General features: G+C 39.7%; 1 protein-coding gene across 1 annotated transcript in view; it reads right to left on the bottom strand.

The window, feature by feature from the left end:
- SLC17A1 (solute carrier family 17 member 1) overlaps window positions 1–20681 on the bottom strand; it is a 50850-nt gene that overhangs the window by 6035 nt on the left and 24134 nt on the right. Inside the window, exons 3-10 of the mRNA XM_065885999.1 lie at window positions 18679–18912; window positions 18505–18592; window positions 18077–18163; window positions 11851–11969; window positions 11586–11747; window positions 10457–10589; window positions 10223–10370; window positions 2138–2228 (exon numbers count right to left, since the gene is read on the bottom strand). Of these exons, the coding sequence (XP_065742071.1) occupies window positions 2138–2228; window positions 10223–10370; window positions 10457–10589; window positions 11586–11747; window positions 11851–11969; window positions 18077–18163; window positions 18505–18592; window positions 18679–18912 (1062 nt within the window). The remainder of the gene's footprint in view (window positions 1–2137; window positions 2229–10222; window positions 10371–10456; window positions 10590–11585; window positions 11748–11850; window positions 11970–18076; window positions 18164–18504; window positions 18593–18678; window positions 18913–20681) is intronic.

Below are 20681 nucleotides of genomic sequence, written 5' to 3'. Positions count from 1 at the left end.
TATTGTTTCAAACGTTCAGAAGAGCCTTTATTCAGTTTTTCCTCTCCCTTTGTAGCTGAGGCTGAAATAGATAAGTTTCCTTACTGGGCAGAGACAACTTCGGACAGTTCTGGAGCCATGTTTCCTGCCACCTTTGGGGGAAGTCAGCTCAGCAGGTCTGAATGAGTTCATTGGAAGAACAGGCTGAGTGGGCTCCATGCTCAGGGGGAGAAAACACACCCTGCTCTCCTGGAGTTCTTTTTTTTTGTTTGTTTGTTTGTTTGCGGTACGCGGGCCTCTCTCTGTTGTGGCCTCTGCCGTTGCGGGGCACAGGCTCCGGACACACAGGCTCAGCAGCCATGGCTCACAGGCCCAGCCGCTCCACGGCATGTGGGATCTTCCCAGACCGGGGCACGAACCTGTATCCCCTGCATCAGCAGGCGGACTCTCAACCACTGCGCCACCAGGGAAGCCCTTGGAGTTCTTTTTTAATAAGGCTACCTCTCTGATCAGGGAGGTTCCATGGTTATAGTCATGTTTCTAGCCTTTCTGATACCATAAGTCCTAGCACATGATGGTGTGGGGGGGGCGCTCCTCTCTATGGGAAATTTGGCCACGGTGAGTACAAATTGTCTCTCCTTGGCCAAAGTTGTGGGACAAGGAGCAACTGGAGTATTTGCCTGAACACTGCTCTCTCTCATCTTGGAGATTTTCCTCCAAAACTTTCCTCCAAGTTTATATATGAGCTACATGGTAGTAGTGGTGTGAGGTTGTAGTCCTTAGTGGTTACAGATATATATCAGCATTTTCATTCTGACTCTTCTTTTATGAGTGGTTTTGGGATATTATCTCTTATGCTCTGTTTGTCTGTTATAACTGGGTGTCCATTATAACACTCAGGATAGGCAATTTCTCCAAGGCAGCCAGTGGCTTTGATGGTCATTTACCTCTCTGGAATCAAGCTCTTCCTTCATGTTCAATCTCTGAAATTTTCCCTTATTTTTTTTTTTTCTCAAGATCAGGCATGCATTTAACATGATTGTTAAAATTTGATAAGGCATTTAAAAATTTTTGAATATACCTTATTAGATTCTGGGACCATAGAACTCGTCAAAATGTGTTGGCAAAGATTGTACAGCCATTTGCAATATAGTGTGTTGGAGAAAGCATATTCAGGTGTATTAGAACAGAGTCATCATAACAGATCAATAAATCCTGGTCAAAGATGAACTAATGTAACAAATAATAAAGAAACTTAGTATTAATGGTTAGCAGGCAAATTATCTGTGGCTTAAGAAGAAAAGTCAGAATAAATGTGATGGTTGAGGAACGTGCACGTGTTTCCAGTTATCACCTGGGTGATGATAGTGGTTTTGCCTCCACTAGGTAACTAGCTTTGAGAACCAGAGTTTCTTTACATAATACTACCAATTTATACAATATTCCTGTAGAATCATACACAGATTGATCATTTCTGTTGCCTCTTTTCCTTTTTGTATCTCCAATCTACCATCTGGGATAATTTTATTTCTCCCTAAAAAACTAGCTTTTTTCCTCAGTGCTAGCCTACTTCTGATGAATTCTCTGTTTCTGTTTGAAAATGGATGAATTTAAACTTCATTTTTTATGATGGATTTTTTTTTGGTGGATTGTAGAATTCTAGACTAGCAGTTATTTTCCTTCAGCACCAGATAAGGCATTTTAAGTATTTTTAAGAGGAGAATTTCAGGTAACCTCATCCATAGGAACAGAAGCCAGCCTTCATAGAATTGTTTCTTTTGGTCTTTTTAAAATTGTATTTGTTCCTGATTTTTCATTCCTTTCCTGACAAAACTATAACTTCTTACTTATATTACCATTCACCCAGTCAACTACCTGTTTTGATAAAGGCACACATTAATTGTTAAAAATCACAGAGGTCCACTTCTGTTTCAATAACCAATGATTAAAGAGTTACCATCACAACTAATTGACATATAGCAAGAAAGAACTTGTATCCTCTGTATGTTTGGAGGGAATGCCAAGTTTAATATGACACAAAACCTCATAACTCACCTCTTGCTGATGTCTCCTTTGCAACTTTTTGTATGCCTTACACTTTCTTTTTCTGTACAGTTAATATGAGAAAAATAACTACCCATGTCTGGGTGTTCCTTACCTGACTAAGGATCACTCCAGTCACAGTGGAAGCAACTAGTCCTCCTGTTAGTCCAATTACATTTGTAAATCCTTTAAGAAATCCGTAATATCTATGCAAAAATGAATGACAATACACAGATGTAAAGTAATACAAGTGCTGCAGGAAAAACCTAATGAAATGAGATTTAAGAGAGAGAACTGTTGACTTCCTAAATTTCCCATTTCCACTATTCAAATTCCATTAAAAATGTCTGAAAAAGTATATGGATATAAGTAACTTTCTGGTTGCACTGCAGAGCCAGAAAGGTTGGCTTTAGCAGTAAAGAATATTAATATATTGAGAAAATGAGGCCATATTAGAGTAAAAGCCAGCAGTTAGGAAATCTGTAAATACAGTTGAGAAATTCCAAAGGTGATGTGTGTTGGTAATAGGAACAGGTTTGGGATTAATACAAAATTGAAGGGCTCTGTTCACCTGACCTATTCTCACAGTCCCAGAACTACTGGCCGCTATGATTGCTCCCATTATTCAGGCAAGGAAACCAGAGACTTCTTTACAAGCAACTGTGATTGGCCATTCCTGAGCGCCAAAACCAACTTCAGCAGAAAGTGGAGCTACAAAAGCAGGGAAGCCACAGAGAATAATAGATAAAGTAGGGATCAAATCCATCAGCCATAAAGAACAAGGAAGTGCCTCTTGCAGAACAGAATCCATGTCTAATCAAGAAATTAGTTCACTCCAGGACAGGGAGTCTGTGCCTTTCCTGCCCAACAGATTTCACCATAAAATGTTCCCTGTTTTCAATTCTTGCCTTTTATGAGAGTGAGGGCTTTTTTTTTGTTTTGCTCTCTTATTTTATTTCCTTGGGTCTTTTCCATTCTTACTCTGCCTTTACCTGTTGAATATGGGAGGGAGTGTATAGTTTATTAGCTTATGGGTCCTGGGTCAGAGAAGCATCACATCTGGACCTAGAGTCCTTGGATTGTGGAGCTGTATGCAGTCACATGGTGGAAATTTGAGTTGTTTCTTTTTTGGGGGAGATGGAAAGTGTCTTTTAATGTGTGAAGAAGATTTATGGTTATGAGCAGCCACGGGTGCAGATTGGGGCAGAAACCATCACTTGTCTCCAATATTCATTGTTTCCTTTTTCATTTTAGCAATCGAACGCCTGAGTTTTCAGTGGTAATAGGGTCACTTATGCCTTTGGGAGCCCTTGTTACTTTTGCCTTCATAATCACCTTCCACCACAAAAAATACTTACAATTTTATGACTCTATGTGTTGTGCAACTTTTCAATTTCATCTAAATTGTCAGATTTATTGGTATGAACTTGTTTATAATATTCTGTTATTTTCTTTATTATGTGCTAAGAGTTATTACAATGCAGCCATTTTCATCACTTATATTGATAATTTTTTCCTTTTTCTTGATCAATCTTTATTTCACTAATTTTATTAATTTTCAAAGAAGCAACTTTTGATATTGTTGGCTTTACATATCATTTTTTTGTCCTACTCTTCATAATTTCTTTCCTTCTACTTTCTTTGGGTTTAATTTGCTGCTTTTTTCCCCTACCTATAATACCTGAGATACAAACATGATTACTGATATTAAGACTTAATTGTCTTTCAGTATATATGTTTAAAGCTATACATTTCTCTGGGCATGATTTTAAATGCATCCCACATGCTTTGATATATCATATTTCATTGTAATTTAAAATATTTTCTAATTTCAAATGCGATTTCTTCTTTGACCTAAACATTAGTTTCAAAGCAATGGGAGTTACTTATCTTTTGCTTTTGATAGCAACCTTAATTTCACAGTGATTAAAGAATGTATTCTGAATGATTTTAGTCATTTAAAATGAATTGCAGCTTGCTTTATGATCCAGCATATTGTTAATTTCAGAAAAAATGTCCCATGGGCAACTGAAAAGAATGTGAATTCTCTCCTTATTGAGCGCAGTGTTCTACATATGTCAATTAGGTCAACTCTGTTCATTGTCGTTGTTGTTTAATCATCCATATCTTTTTTGTCTACCTCTTTTTTGGTATAAGCTATTGAAAGATGTGAAAGTCTCTTCTTTCATTGTAAATTTGTCTAGTTCTTTGAGTTTGCTCAATTCATGAGTATAAATTAAAGCTGTATGATTGGGTTCCAAAAGAAGAATTCTGATATTTTTCTCTTTATCATTATGAAATATTAAAGTCTATTTTATTTGATATTAACATAGTTAATAACTATTAACATATTTATTCCAGGTTTCTTTGGGTTAATATTTGTTTGGCATATCTTTACCCATCCTTTTATTTCATCCTTTCTGTATCCTCATGTTTAATTTGTCTTTTATTTGCAGCATAGAGCTGCATTTCCTTTTTTATTGAGCTTGAAAATCTTGATACTTACTTGGAGTATTTCATCCATATTAATTTAATATAATTACTGATGTATTTGTGATTATCTGCTATTTATTTTCTATTTGACCTACCCTTTTTCTCATTGCACATTTTTTCTTTTAGATTAATCCATTTTCATTTCATTTTTCCTTCTATGACATTTCACTATTCTTTTCAGCACTGAAGATATAACATGCACTTTACTTAAGTTTATTATGAATTATACTTTTACTATTTTCATAATGCCAGAATATGAGAATTTTTAGTTCTTTGCATTAGTTCATCCTGTATTTTCATTCTTTAGTGTATTTTATTTCTATATGCATTTCAACTCATAAGATACTCTGTTGTTTTAAAGATCAATGGTCTCCTAATTACACTCATATTTACCCCCCTATTGCTCCTCAGTCTGTCTTGCATTTTCAGGTTTCATCAGGGATAATTTCTTTCTGACTGAAAAATCGCTTTTAATATTTCTTTTAGTGAAAATCTGCTGATGAAAATTTCTCTGTTTGCCTGTCTGAAAACATTTTTATTTTGTTTTTTTTTTTTTTTTTTTGCTGTACACGGGCCTCTCACTGTCGCGGTCTCTCCCGTTGTGGAGCACAGGCTCTGGACGCGCAGGCTCAGCGGCCATGGCTCACGGGCCCAGTCGCTCTGCGGCATGTGGGATCTTCCCAGACTGGGACACGAACCCGTGTCCCATGCATCGGCAGGCAGACTCTCAACCACTGCGCTACCAGGGAAGCCCTGCTTTGATTTCTGAAGAATATTTTCACTAGGCATAAAATTCTAGGTTGGCATTTATTTTTCAGCATTTTATAGAACTCATTTCATTATCTTCTGGTTTTCATAGTTTCTGTTGAAAAGTCAGATGTCAGGCTTATTCTTGCTACTTAAAAGTAACATGTCTTTTCTCTCTAGTTCCTTTTAAGATTTTTGTCTTTGACTTTCAGCATTCTTACTATATATATTTTATATATATATATATATAAATTTACATTATGTCATGATTTAAATTTGCAGAGCTTTGTGCATGTGTGGCTTATGGTCTTTTATTACTTTTGAGCTATTTGGGGCTGTTTTCTGTTAAAATACTGCTTATGTCACATTTTATCTGTTTTTTCCTTCTGAGACTTAAGTACAGATTTGTTAGCCTTTTCACTTAATTCCACATTTCTGCTTATTTCTTTATTTTCTATTCTTTTCTCTATATGTTTCAATTTGGATTTTGTTAATGCTTTCCAGTTTACCAATCTATATTCTCTTGTGGCTAATTTGTTATTAAACCTATCTATGAAGATCTTAATTTTAGACATTTTATTTTTCAGTTCTAGAATTTCCATTTGATTGTTTTTATAGATTCCAGTGCTGGTCAATTGTTTATCTTTTCATCTATTTTTGTCAGCTTTCTCCCTGGTTTCTTGGGTATATTATCATAGATATTTTGAAGTTCATTTTGCCTGATAACTTTATTTTTATTTACCTATTTTTAATAAAGATCTGAGAGTTTCTTTTTTTTTAATTTATTTATTTTTGGCTGCATTTGGGCCTCACTGCTGCATGCGGGCTTTCTCTAGTTGCAGCGAGTGGGGGCTTCTCATCGTGGTGGCTTCTCTTGTTGCAGAGCACAGGTTCTAGGCTCGTGGGCTTCAGTAGTTTTGGCATGTGGGCTCAGTAGTTGTGGCACACAGGCTTACTTGCTCCGCAGTATGTGGGATCTCCCTGGACCAGGGATCGAACCTGTGTTCCCTGCATTGGAAGGCAGATTCTTAACCACTGCACCACCAGGGAGGCCCTTACCTGATAACTTTAATATCTGTATCATTTGTATGACTATTTCTAATGGCATTTTATGGTTATTAATCAAATGGCCCTGTCCCCTGGCATGCCTAATTTTTATTTAATGATGGACATTAAATAAAGAAGTTATAGACTTTAGAATATATTGTATTTTGCCAGAAAAGATTTACTCTTTTCTCTAATAGATAGATTTGGAGAGGAGGAAATTGAACACTCTAACCTAAGTAGGGAATGAAATGAGGTGAGGCTAGGCTTCAATTTTGATAAGACTCAGTTTACCTCTGGTACCCCCTGTTCCTTGAATATAGCCCTCCATGGTGTTAAATAGAGAGATTGGCATACTCAGCTGGGTCCCACCAGGCCCTGGTAGAGCTTGTCTCCTTAGCACAGATGGTATGGGAAATTCTGCCATGTTTCTTATTGATTTTTAGCTTAGACTTTTTTTGCCCCTTACCCTATTAAACTTCAGAATTCAAAAAACATCTCAAGGAGAGGAACTGACTTTGTGTTTAAGTTCCCTTAATTTCCAATTTTGCCACTCTAGCCCTGTGCAACTGACAAATGCTTGGCTAATTTCTATGTCCAGAGCTGCAGGCTTCTACCAGGGCCAAAGCTGGATTATCAGCCTTTTGCAAGTAGCCCCAAGGAGAAAATGGTGGGGATTGTCAGCTCACCTCTCAGAGGTGCTAGCCTCTGATGTCTTTGGTCCTACTGGCTTCTGCTGCTGTCTGATATCTTTTAGTGAATACTCATGGTATTTTTTTTTTTTTTTTTTTTTTTTTTTTTTGCGGTACGTGGGCCTCTCACTGTTGTGGCCTCTCCCACTGCGGAGCACAGGCTCCGGACGCGCAGGCTCAGTGGCCATGGCCCACGGGCCCAGCCACTCCGCGGCACGCGGGATCCTCCCGGACCGGGGCATGAACCCGCGCCCCCTGCATCGGCAGGCGGACTCCCAACCACTGCGCCACCAGGGAAGCACACTCATGGTATTTTATCTGGACTTTTCCAGTTTTTCTCAGCCAGAATACGAGTCATACACAAGCTGCTCAATCCCATGAGGAGGTTTACGAGTTTTCTCAAATTTTGCTTTATGGTTGTAAAATGTTAGATGCATAGAAATATCTTCTAGTGGATTAAAATAATTATAAAATATCCTTCTTTATCTCTAGTAATGTATCTTGTCTTAAAATCTACATTGGCTGATCTAGTTTCCTTTATTTTACTTTTAATCTACTTTAATTTTGTTTTTGCTTTTATTTCAATTAAGGTTAACTTAAAATTTGGAAGAATTGATTCTTTTATATTTCATGTTTTTCTGCCACATTTGACTTAAAATGATCATCATTCTATTTTTTTCCCTTCTATCCTATCTTCCTTTATAATTTCACTTGATTTCTTTTTCATTAATTGTTTTTTAATATATCATTCCCTTTACACTTTTATTATCCCTCAGTAGTTACCTTAGAGAGTAAAACATGTATCCTCAACTTATTATGCTCTAATATAAATTAATATTAAAGGGACTTCCCTGGTGGCGCAGTGGTTTGGAACCTGCCTGCCGGTGCAGGGGACATGGGTTCGGGCCCTGGTCCGGGAGGATCCCACATGCCGCGGAGCGACTGGTCCCGTGCACCACAACTACTGAGCCTGTGCTCTGGAGCCCGGGAGCCACAACTACTGAGCCCATATGCCACGGCTACTGAAGCCCGCGAGCCTGGAGCCTGTGCTCCGCGACGAGAAGCCCCCACACCGCGACGAGGAGTGGCCCCCGCTCGCTTCGGCTGGAGGGGGCCCGCGCACGGCAGCGAAGACCCAATGCAGCCAAGAATACCCTCTCATAAATTAAAATGCATAACAATAAATAGCACATAAGATGAGAGGGTACAGTTCAGATACCTGAACTATACTTCAGTCCCCCATGGGGGGAAATTCAAGGGTGCATGACCCATCCATCAGTCAAAAATAATTAAAAGCAATTAAAAAAATTTTGGAGCCTCCCTGTCATCCCCGCTTAATGCATCACACAGCATCTTTAGAATCCTCTGTGCTTTTCTACTCATGCTACCCACCAAAGAGATGGTCACTACATTCCCAGGTCTTCTCTGTCTCACTCAATTTCATTTCCCAAACAATATTCTCACAGAACCACACCTGTGTCTCCTCTTCTTCCTTGACGCCTTCGTTATGCTCAAAAAATATAATCACTTGCCCTATTCCTCACTTCTAGCAAAGACCAAATTCCCCTAAAAGGACAGTTGAGTAATTTATCCTCTAAGGGGACTCTTTTTAATAGGCAAGGGAAGTATATGGTTAGGAATATTAGGAATAAGTTTTATCCCCAACCATTAAAAAGTTTAAGCATTATAAATTAATATGTTTGTGACATAATGCACATATGCACTAAATATTGAGGATAAATTAGCTTAAGAGACTAAGAATATTCCCAAATTGCCTATTAGTATATCTTCTCTGATGCTACAAAATTACCTGAGTAACATGGTATTTGGGCCCATTAGAACGATGGAACTCAGGTCAAGTTCTATGTTATCCAAGCCATTGCTGGCTGAGATATTTCCCATCTTAGTGACCAGGTGCTGGCAAATAACACTAGTGAGGCATTGACTACATCGAGACGGCTCTGGAGGCAGACATTCGAGGTATGAACCTTCCCTCTACTTATTACTAATCATGTGACTTTATATACATTCATTTCCCTGGTCTTTTGTTTCCTTACCCACACTATGTGGACAATATTATCTCACACTGGGGCATAACAGACACATAAAAAATACTCAATAAGTGGTAGCTATTTATAATTTCCTTTATCTATTTGTATATACATTCTTAATTTACCTGTTTTTCAGAGTGCATATGGCTCAGGTGGCATTGTGTATTCAATATCAAATAATCCGTTTATGTCTTTATATAATTCCAAGTAATCAGAATACCTGCAGGCATTTTTAAGGAGGGTCTCAGAACTCAATAAATCAAATGGATACATGTCTTCATTACTCTGGCCTTCACCTAGTATAGATCTGATGGGCAAGATTCTTTACAGAACTGTGACAAAGTAGATTATTCTTGGTTTCTTTTTGCCTCTCTACCCCAGGCTACTGCTTTACAAAGCTTCAAATAATTCTGTTCATATTGAATCTATGTTCTCCAGAGACTGCTAGCCCCATAAAGTACAATGTGAAGAGTGTCCCCTGCAGTTGTGCAAATGACAGAACTGCTTCCATCAGTCACACTTATTATATCTAAAAAAAGACATAACGTAGTAAAAAGAGGAAAAGTTCTTTGTCACGGAGATCTGGGTTAAAGTCCTAGCTAATATCCAAGCCAGTGGATCTTAGGCTGAAAATTAAGTATCTGAAACTCAGTTTCCTTAGTTACAAGATAAATATTACTAACTGATGGCTTTTCTTCATGTGTAATAATATATAAGCATGGTATAATAACAATTTTAATGGATCAGTTAACCCTTATACATGCTTGCTATGTTCCAGGCACTATTCTATGTACTTGACTATATTAACTTGTTTAATCCTCTTGTGAGGATAACTTATGAGGTAAGCATTTTCTTATTACCTCCATTTTATAGGTGATAAACAGGTGTTGAAAGAGTAAGTAATTGGCTTGAGGAAAATGGTCATGAAACCCAAGAGTCTGACTCTAGAATCTGTTCTCCTGATCACTGGACTATACTTCTTCATACACATGTGAGAGTTGCATACATTTGCATATATCATTTGGTATATAAATATTATTTAAGTTATATGTCTGACCTACATAGATGTTTCTTCGGAACTTTTGGCCTGCTGACCACCAGTTCCAAAATACTTGAAATCTTAAAACTTTGAGAACTTGGATACAAGAAAGAAAGAGATTTTTAAAACCCTACCTGGGAGCAATATCCAAGACATTTATTAATATTCCACCCATACAAAAGCTTCCTGTTGCATTAGCAAGTATCAGGAAAATCATAGTGCCATGGAAGCTGGAACTCAGGTAAAGCAGGCACAGGCTGAAGAGGGCGGGCAGGAGAAGTCCTGGGGAGCGATTCAGACAACAGTCAGGTGTATCCCAAAGATGAGCGTGAAATGCCCCAAAGTGCTTGAATGTCCTGGCTTCTTACCTAGCAAGGTGAAGAGTTTCCGGATGGTGAGTAGGCTGAGAATATTCCTGGACAGGAAGACGTCTGCCATATGACCTGCTAGGATAGCAAAAATCCAGGCAAACAAATGGGGGAGGGAAGACAGCAGCCCATTCTGAGGAAGGAATGTTATTGCGAGTGAGTATGAGAAACAGGATAAGCCCTACACTGAAATGCAGTATCTAAAATTTGTATTGTCATATAGGAAACCATCAACGTACAATCCCAGAGTTACTTCTGGGGACACACTACCCAAGAGAAAGAGAAAAATCGTTTGGGCGTCAGAAACAGTCATCACAATCTGCCTAGCTTTCTGTTGGGACCTGAAAGTCCTAGATGGTAGAGAGGAAAGCTATGTTGGGAATGGGAAATGCTGCCTGTGGGGAAAGTGATAGAAATGATAATGATAACAATTGAAAACATGTATATGGTGCTTATTGTGGACCCAGCTGCTGTTAATCCTTGCAGCAGATCCATGATCTCATGGAAGATAAAATTGAATCTTAGAGAGCTTAAGTGACCTCACTGTTACACTGGTCACTAAGCTGGGTTACTGGAAGTTCATTATAGAATGTCTCAAAATGGCAAGCCCAGACTCCATTTCTAAAGGAGTCTTCTCTGGTTATTATGGCATCAAACAACAGAAGGTTCCAGGCATCAGTAATTCTCCAAGTCAGACAACCAATGAAAGTGTCAGTCCTTTCAGAGCAAGCTGTGAGTCATGGGTTCACAACCCAGGACTCTTTGCCTTTCCCCAGGGGAGAGGATTGGTATGAGCTGGAAAGGGTGGTAGAGCCTGGCCAACTGACTTTCAGGAAAGGATCGGACCCTGCAGGGAACAATGGTGTTGAGCCTTAAGGAATACATAAGGGTGATTATACAGGGAACGGGAGATAGGGACTCTGTGGGAATGTGGGTGAGTGTGTATTGTGGGAGTGCTAGACACCATGTCTACACCTTTTATTCTGGGCAATGTTGACCTAATAATTGGAAACAGTGACGTCTCCAGCTAAGTAGTATAGCGGTGGGCAAGAGCTAGGACTAGAGTCATGGGAGAAAAGGAAATGGGTGCAAAGTCCTTCATTAAGTGAAGAACAGAAGGTGTACTTACCTCTTTTACATTAATATGAAACTTGGAGTTGATAAACATTGGTGTATACAGACTCAGGAAGCTATTTGCCCAGAAAAAAGCAAAATTACAGAGGGAAATGACCCAGAGTGGAGGAGACTTAAGCACAGCCTTGATGGGCAGAGATGGTGCACTTGAACTGACCTGGAAAGGAACCCATTAATCATTAGCACATTAGGACAAGATGGAACACATTTTATTTGGCACAGAATCTGGGAGATACCAAAGTGGAGCATGCGTGTTCTACCTGCTGGGCGAGGGCGGACGTGATGTATTCCTTCTCACTTTTGCTTATACACGGGTGGTCCTTTGGGTCCTCATAAAACAGAACGAACCAGAGAAGACTTAAGGCACAACCACAAGCACCTATTGGAACAGGACAAGTTAGAATTGGAATTGCTTCTGTCTATAGTGAGTTTCTTTTCCAAACTGGCATTTTTCATTATTGGTCTGAGAACCTAGACTCCTCTCTTCTTTTTTTGGAACTTTGCAACAAAGCTCACATTTTGATAGTTTTCTCTGTATCCATAGCTGCCTCTCTCAACAGAATGAATTTTACAGAAATGGTGGTAAACCCTCTGGCCTCTCCTGATCTCCTAGCCTCTTTTTTCTCCACGCAGGACAGCTGGGCCTCCTGGCTCTTAGGCCATCATCTCTACAGATTCCTAATGTGTTCTACTGTGAGAGTACGGCATAGCTGAGCCCACACAGGGCTTGACAATCACCCAGTTTTGTTTTTTTTTTTAAGTTAAATCTTACTTTTAAATCAATTTTATTTTAAAGATGTTGGGGGTAGGAGTATATTAATTAATTAATTTTTGTTGTGTTGGGTCTTCGTTTCTGTGCGAGGGCTTTCTCTAGTTGTGGCAAGCGGGGGCCACTCTTCATCGCGGTGCGTGGGCCTCTCACTATCGCGGCCTCTCTTGTTGCGGAGCACAGGTTCCAGACGCGCAGGCTCAGTAGTTGTGGCTCACGGGCCTAAGCTGCTCCGTGGCATGTGGGATCCTCCCAGACCAGGGCTTGAACCCATGTCCTCTGCATTAGCAGGCAGATTCTCAACCACTGCGCCACCAGGGAAGCCCCAATCACCCAGTTTTGAGAGCTAGGCCTTAGCTATGCTCCTAAGATGCAGACCAGGCCTTAGGGATTGTCCAAGTCCCATAAGAGTTTGCCAAATTATTTGTTGTTTTTCTGTTTTTTATACTAATGATCTGATCATAAGGAATCCTATGTTAGGACAGGGAGTATGTAGTACTCAGTAGTTAGGCTTCCAGAATTGCATTCATTCATCTGACAAGTATTGGTTAAATGTCCATTATGTACCATGAACCATTCTAGGCCCTGGGAATACAACAGTGAATAAAACAGACAAAGCCCTGCCTTCACAGACTTTAGTTTCTAATGGATGAGACAAAGATAATGAAAAGTAATTAAATAAAAGGTAGTAAATGTCAGTGAAAAGAGCTATGGAGGAGAGTTATGGGGGGAGGAAGGAAGGAGTACCATGTTCAGGGAAGGCTAGGATGTGGATGGGGCACAGACACTCCAGGCAGAGGGAGAAATAAGTACCAAAGCCCAGAGTTATGAGGCCAGTGTCACTGGGCAGGGAGCAAGGTGAGGGTGGAAATGGATGAGGATGAGAGGTAATGAGACCAGACCATGTGGAAACCTGGAGCCACTGTGAGATCTCAGATGCTTACAACACACTTTAAGACAACATTAAAAGAATACTTTGACAACATACCATTTCCACCTCATTCTGTGACCTGAGAGCCCAAACCCAAGGCAAAATGTAAATGAAGAAAAGTGAGCACCTAATAAATACACATGCAATACATATATTTCTCTGTATTATTGTACTCAACCCTCAGAAAATACATTTGATACTATTAGCTCTTTTTCAAAATAAGAAGACTGATGCTCGGAACGATCTGCTTGCTTACCCAGGGACACATGATTAGCAAGTGGTAACTGACGCTTAAGCATGGATTATATTGTCTAGGGATGGAAAATAGCCCTAGAGGAGGAGGCTGGAGAAAAGCTTGGAAGAAAGACAACAGTTAATGGCAAGTAGAAGAGGAGAAGTCTGCACAGGAGACTGAGAGGGAATGGCCAGAAGGATAAAGTCCGCTGTAGGAAGAACAGGGTCAGAGAGACTGAGATGAGAAGGAAATGTCCAGTCACTGAGGTTCAGTGCATGGAGTCAGAGGCAAAGGCACAAGGGAAAGAATGGTATTGTTGAATATGATTGAGAGTTCAGGTCAAATGTGGACTGAAAAACTTCCACTTGATTTATGGGCATGGAGCTTGGCCAGCATTTCGGAGGCATATAAGGAGTTTAGAAGTTATCACTCCCATCCTTAAAACAAGGAAAATGTTGAACAAACTAAAAATCAATAACTCTTCTTTGATCCTTCAGAGAATTGAGGTCACAGGGCAAACCACTGCCCTCCTGTCTCTAGAGAGACAGACAGGTAGATACAGAGAATGACAACTTCCCAGAACAGAAGCCCAGAAAACAGAAAACTCCATTGGAACCAGTCAGTTCTAGGGTAGGAAAACCTAGCAATTGATGGCTTGCTTTAGGTTCAGTGTAGACAAGTTTGAGAGGTGAAAAGTCTGGGGATGGGGGCCCAGTCTTAAGAAGACCCCTCACACTTTCGTGAGTTTTATCTCCAGAACACCTACCAGGTTCTCACAGTGAATAGAAGAGAAAAATCCCTCCATCCTTACAGGAGAGGAAGGGAAAAGTAGCTATTTTGAATTATGTCTAGAGCATTCTGTTCTTAACAAAAACTGCTCAAAGGGAAACTGTTTTGCCAGAGCCTAACCAACTTAAGGGAAGGGAAATATCCAATTCCAGCCCCTTCTTCCTGTCTCACTTAAGGAGGGGAAAAAAAAAACTGAGAAGGACTTGTGAAGGTCAAGTTCGGGGCAGAGGCTCACTAAAATACTGATACCTAATCACAGCACTATAGAACACTGTCTCCCAACATACACACCTTACCACCACATCAAAAGTGCCCTGCACGTTATTGGGAATCCACCTAGAAGAACTGCACATCACAAACCTTATTTAAGAAGTCTCTAGAGAAACTCAAAGACAAGGAAAGACAAAAACAAAGACACCAGAGGAAGCTGTAGCCTCTGAAACTTATAACTATAGCACACAGTAAGCACAGCCTAACCCCTAGCCAGAAAAACATACAACCTCACACTAAAGGGCTATTTTTCTCAGTTCCTTTTACCTAGTATATCTTGTTAGCTTTCAACAAGAAAAACATGAGGCACACCAACAGACAAAAAATGTAGTTTGAAGAGACAGAGCAAGCATCAGATCCAGACTGAGACATAGCAGAGGTGTTGGAATGATCAGATCAAGAATTTAAAACAACTATGATTAAAATGCTTATGGGAAAAGCAGACAACATACAAAAACATGAGTAATGTAAGTAGAGAGATGGAAACGCTAATAAGGAATCAAAAGAAAATGCTAGAAATCAAAAACACTGTAACAGAAATGAAGAATGCCTTTAACGAGCTCATTAAGAGACTAGACACGGTCGAGGAAAAATCTCTGAGCTTCAAGAAATGTCCATAGAAACTTCCAAACCTGAATTGCAAATAGAGTAAAAGAATAAAAAAGAACAGAATATTCTAGAATTGTGGGACAATTACAATAGTGTAGTATACGTGTAACGGGAATATCGGAAAGAGAAGTAAGAGAAAGGAACAGAAGAAATATTTGAAGGAATAATTACTGAGAACTTCCCAAAAGTAATGATAGATACAAAACCACAGATAGAGGAAGCTCAGAGAACACAAAGGATGAATATCAATCAATCAATCAGTTTACACATAGGCATATCATATTCAAACTGCAGAAAATAAAAGAGAGAAAATTTTGAAAGAAGCCAGAGGAAAGAAAATGACCCGGGTAGTCGGGTTTAAATTTAGAATTCTTAGATTCCACTGGTCACAAATCCCTGATCACTGATCTGGGACTTGACCTCTTCTGTTCCAACCCAGATCCAGTCCCACACCACTAGGGGTTTTGAATGGCTCTGTAGAGAAATTCTTGGCTTCCCCATCATGTTCCATCTATATTCTCTGCCAATAGTTTTACCTGTCACCTCCCGGCCCAGCCTCAGTTCAGTAAATGTGGGGAAGAGTCCTGCCAGTTCTGAAAAAGCCTTGGTTGTATATGAGCAAAAAATTCTGGGAGTGATCATTAGAAGGAAAGTCATGGGCTCTGATGAGCCTATAATTTTGATGCCATAGACTTCTACCCTATGAAGAAGGCTTGGCTGGAGGGGGGCCAGAATGGGCTCACTACAATGTAGAATCCAAGGCAAGGCCCCTCCTGTCTGGGCTTCAGAGCAGCTCTAGCTCTTATGGAAGCCATAAGTGATCTTGGCAAGGGCTCTCTTGATAGTAGAATGCGTCAGACACTTATAGTCAGATACAAGTTGAGGAGACAGTGGGTGGCTAGGAAATGGGGGCAGTGGGTGTAGACAGGTTGTTCAATAATTTTGACTCTTAAAAGGGAGGTAACTTGAAAGAGACGGCAGGGAAAGGGAGCCATTTTAGAGATTTGAGAAGAGTAGTTTTGAGAAGTTTGAAATAGTATTTATGGAGAGAAACATGGCAGGACAGTCAGGCCCTTTTAAGTGCAAATGTGAGTGTATGGTTCAATTTGTTCTGTATGGTAATTTTCCCCAGCAATCATCAGCTGCTTAAAAGCAGGTATTATTTTGTTCTTTAAAATAGTATTGATTAGATTTATTTAACTTTATTGAGAAGAGCATTCACATGGAACCACAAAACATCCTGGTTTTAGTTTGCCTCTGCCACTAACTTGGGCAGGTTATTTCACATCTATGGGCACCGTATGACTCATTGTAAGACTTGTGGCGGTAACACCTAAATCCCTATACTGCTGCCATCTAAGTGATGGCACTCTTCCCCTATTCTAAGTGATAAGAAAAAGCAGATGGGGCAATTCATGGTAAAGCTGTTATCATAGTATAATGCATAGTCCCTTTCTTTGCGCTTCATAGAGCCACCCATGAGAACTGCAAATGACAAATGTTGCTGTATACATGTATATGATGTTGAAATATGAATACACCATGAATACTGGGGCTCACCCAACTTTTGATCAGCAATGTTGGGCAGCGTTAATTACTGAAAAGTTTTTCTTACATGGAGCTGAAACTTCACCTCCCTATAATTACCTGCGTATTAATTTTAGTTTTGTAATGCAGCGCAGGTATGCATTTCTCTTACACGAGAGTCCTGCAAGGCATGCCTGCTCAAGTTTTCATTTCACCAGGTTAGACAGTTCCAAGTCTTCCGGCCCTTTCCTGACATAGGGTTTGTGTAATATCACTATACTGACCATTACTTACTACTGATGACTAATGCAGTGATGAAAACAATGAAATTGTGAGGATGGAAGACATGCCTCTGTCATTTGCTCACTGTGGGTATCGGGGGTTCCCTGTTTGTCCCTCTAGATCCACTCTTCACCCTTCTTTACCCTGCTTTGGCCACAGATGGCTGACTTGAATGAATATCAACCGGCCCCTATGTTCTCTGCTTTCCAGATAGACTTAGGCAGCAGAAATCTTGAGCAAAAGATGAGAGGGAGAGGGTTGAATGAGATTAGGGTGTCTCTTTCTCTAGTTATCACCTTCTCTAGCATTGCCTCAGTCTATATGCTCTTTTATGAAAAGTCATGGGTCCTCTCAAGGCAGCCATCTCTACAGGACTCTCTCCTAGTAGATTCTCATCGACTATACCCTTGCTTGCCCTTTTGGACCTGGGGATGGTATCAGCTTCCATTTTGCTAGCACCTGATTACTGCTCTATCCATTTGATTATGCCACATCTTTATTTACCATTTTAAAGAATCACTTTGTAATAGATCCTTCTGAATTAAGTCTCTGTAATTTTCCTTACGTATCAAACGAGCACAATAGCACCTATCCACAGTCCCTTATCCACAAATCTGAAACCAAGATTTCTAACTTATTTAGAAAACTCAATCCTTTATAGTTTTTCATTTATTCCAATTTATGAGAATTTCATGTTTCACTTCAGAAATTAATGTGTTTGATTGTGAGATGATGCTCTAAATTTTGCTTGGGATGTTAAGTATAAATAGTATACTCATATTATCTTTGATCTATTCTGATCATCCCTTTCCCCAAGAGTTTCACGTAAGGGATATGTATCTGTAGCATCGATGTTGTAGAATTGTGAAATTATATACAGTAATGCACGTATAGTTCTGAGCATGATGTCTTGCTTATAATAAGAAATTCATGAATGTTGACTGCTCTTTTTCCTTCAATGGGATTTATGATTTTTAATATTGCTAACTTCATATAAACTACTGTATTCCATTTTTAGTTTTAAGTTTTAAAAATTCTGAATAATGACTGGGATTTTTATAGAAAGAGACTCACCAAAAATATAAAAGACCATAGGCCATCCCAGGGAGTCACAGATGAATCCTGTTATAAGTAGGACAACACAGGGTCCTAGCAGAAGTCCTAATCAGAAGGCACAAAGAACACCCCCAATGAATGCAGGCATCTGGAAGTAGAAATAATGTAGTCTCATGGTAGCAGTGAACAATTTATAGTGAAATATCTGTATAACGTATAACACCGAACAGAAGAAAATAATAAAATATTTGCTTTTCTCTCTTTTCTCTGTTGTTTGAGATAAGGAAGCCTCTTCTCCATCCCAGACAATTCCCATATCTTTAAAGTGAGGATGGTTTCCAAAGCCCTTGACAGTTCAAAACATACATGTTTCTTACGGCTCTAGGGCAGCACATGCTACAATGAGATGACAATGAGATTAAACATTCTAGGCCCCTAGTCATTACCTGATAAACTCAGAGAGGTAAGTCGGACTTGTTCCAAGGGAGGAGCCCACTTGATCCATACTACTTGCTGAGTTGTTAACGCCATCCCCTGAAAGAAGAATGATTAGAACATTTGATCTCTGACACTTTCTGTGAATTTAAACTCTTGGTTCAGTTTTTGTATTATCTTAATACCTGGAATAGTCCCTGGATTACTCGGCATATGATGACCAAAGCTTCTCCAAATTCAGCTGCCAGTGGGATAAGCAGAGTAAACAGAGAGCTGAGGAACAGTGCAGAACCAACCATTTTCTTTAAGGAGTATATTCCAGATAAATATCCAGCAGGAATCTGGCTGATGAGTAGACCGTAGAAGATGGAACTTAACATGATCCCCTGGATTTCAGTGCTCCAGTTATACACAGGGTTCTGAAAGGAAAAAGGAGACACATCTAGCCACTCTGCAGATGATTTTCTATGATGTTCAGGAATATGGGAAAACTGGTCTTCCAGCTTACCCCATGTAAAATAGCTGTCCTCTGCCTAATATCCTCTATTATGGGACTTCTTTATTCCTAATAACATCATTATCTGTGTGTAGTTACATTTTATCATTGGTACCCTCAAGTATAACGAAAAGTCTTTGCAGTCAAGGGCATCATTTGTACCACCCATACCTGTCACAGCATAGACGTTTAATACTTGCTTTTTAAAAAGATTTTAGATATAATTGGCAGATTATATTAGTTTCAGGTGTACAACATAATGATTCGATATTTATATATACTGAGAAATGATCACAAGTCTAGTTAACATCCATCACCATATATATAGTTGTGATGAAAACTTTTAAGATCTACTCTCTTAGCAACTTTCAACTATACAATACAGTATCATTAACTATAGTCACCATGCTATCTGCTACACCCCCATAACAATTTTTTTAAAGATTTATTTTTTTTTTTTTTTTTTTTTTTTTTTTTTTTTTTTGTATGCGTTACGCGGGCCTCTCACTGCTGTGGCCTCTCCCGCCGCGGAGGACAGGCTCCGGACGCGCAGGCTCAGCGGCCATGGCTCACGGGCCCAGCCGCTCCGCGGCACGTGGGACCCTCCCAGACCGGGGCACGAACCCGCGGCCCCTGCATCGGCAGGCGGACTCCCAACCACTGCGCCACCAGGGAAGCCCTAAAGATTTATTTTGATGTGGACCATTTTAAAAAAGTTTTTATTGAATTTGTTACAACACTGCTTCTGTTTTGGTTTTTTGGCCGCCAGAAAAACCATTGGAAGGCAAAGTCTTAACCACTGGACCACCAGGGAGGTCCCCCCATAACTTATTTTATAGCTGGAAGTTTGCACTTTTTAACTCTCTTTACCCATTTTGCCCAACACCACCCTCCCCCGACCCCCTGCTACTGGCAACCACCAGCCTATTCTCTGTAACCAGGAGCTCAGATTCATTTGTTTGTTTAGATTCCACATATAAACAAGATCGTATAGTATTTGTCTTTCTTTGTCTGATTTATTTCACTTAGCATAATACACTCAAGGTCCATCCATGTTGTCGCAAATGGCAAGATTTCTTACTTTTTATGACTGAATAATATTCCGTTGCATATATACAGTGCTTTCATCCTTGGATGGATCCTTAGGCTGTTGTAAATAATGCTGCAATGAACATGGGGGTGTAGATATTTTTTCAAGTTAGTGTTTTTATTTTCTTAGGATAAATACCCAGAACTAGAATTGCTGGATATGATAATTAAATTTTTAAGTTTTTGAAGAAACTTCATACTGCTTTCCAGTGACTGCACTAATTTACGTTATACCATCAGTGCACTAGGGCTCCCTTCTCTCCACATCTTAGTCCACACTTGATATTTCTTGTCTTTTTGATAATATCCATGTTGACAGGTATGAGGTGATACCTTGTGGGTTTGATTTCCATTTCCCTGATGATGTTGGGCACCCTCTCATATGCCTCTTGACAATTTGTACGTCTTTTCTGGAAAAATGTCTATTCAGATCCTCTGCCCATTTTTTTTTTTTCGGTACGCGGGCCTCTCCCTGTTGTGGCCTCTCCCATTGCAGAGCACAGGCTCTGGACGAGCAGGCTCAGTGGCCATGGCTCACAGGCCTAGCCGCTCTACAGCATGGGGGATCTTCCCAGACCGGGGCACGAACCTGTGTCCCCTGCA

This window comes from Phocoena phocoena, chromosome 10 (genome assembly GCF_963924675.1).
Source record: "Phocoena phocoena chromosome 10, mPhoPho1.1, whole genome shotgun sequence".
Classification (NCBI taxonomy): domain Eukaryota; kingdom Metazoa; phylum Chordata; class Mammalia; order Artiodactyla; family Phocoenidae; genus Phocoena; species Phocoena phocoena.
Note: the sequence above shows the minus strand (reverse complement) of the source record. Positions and strands in the feature narration are given on the sequence as shown.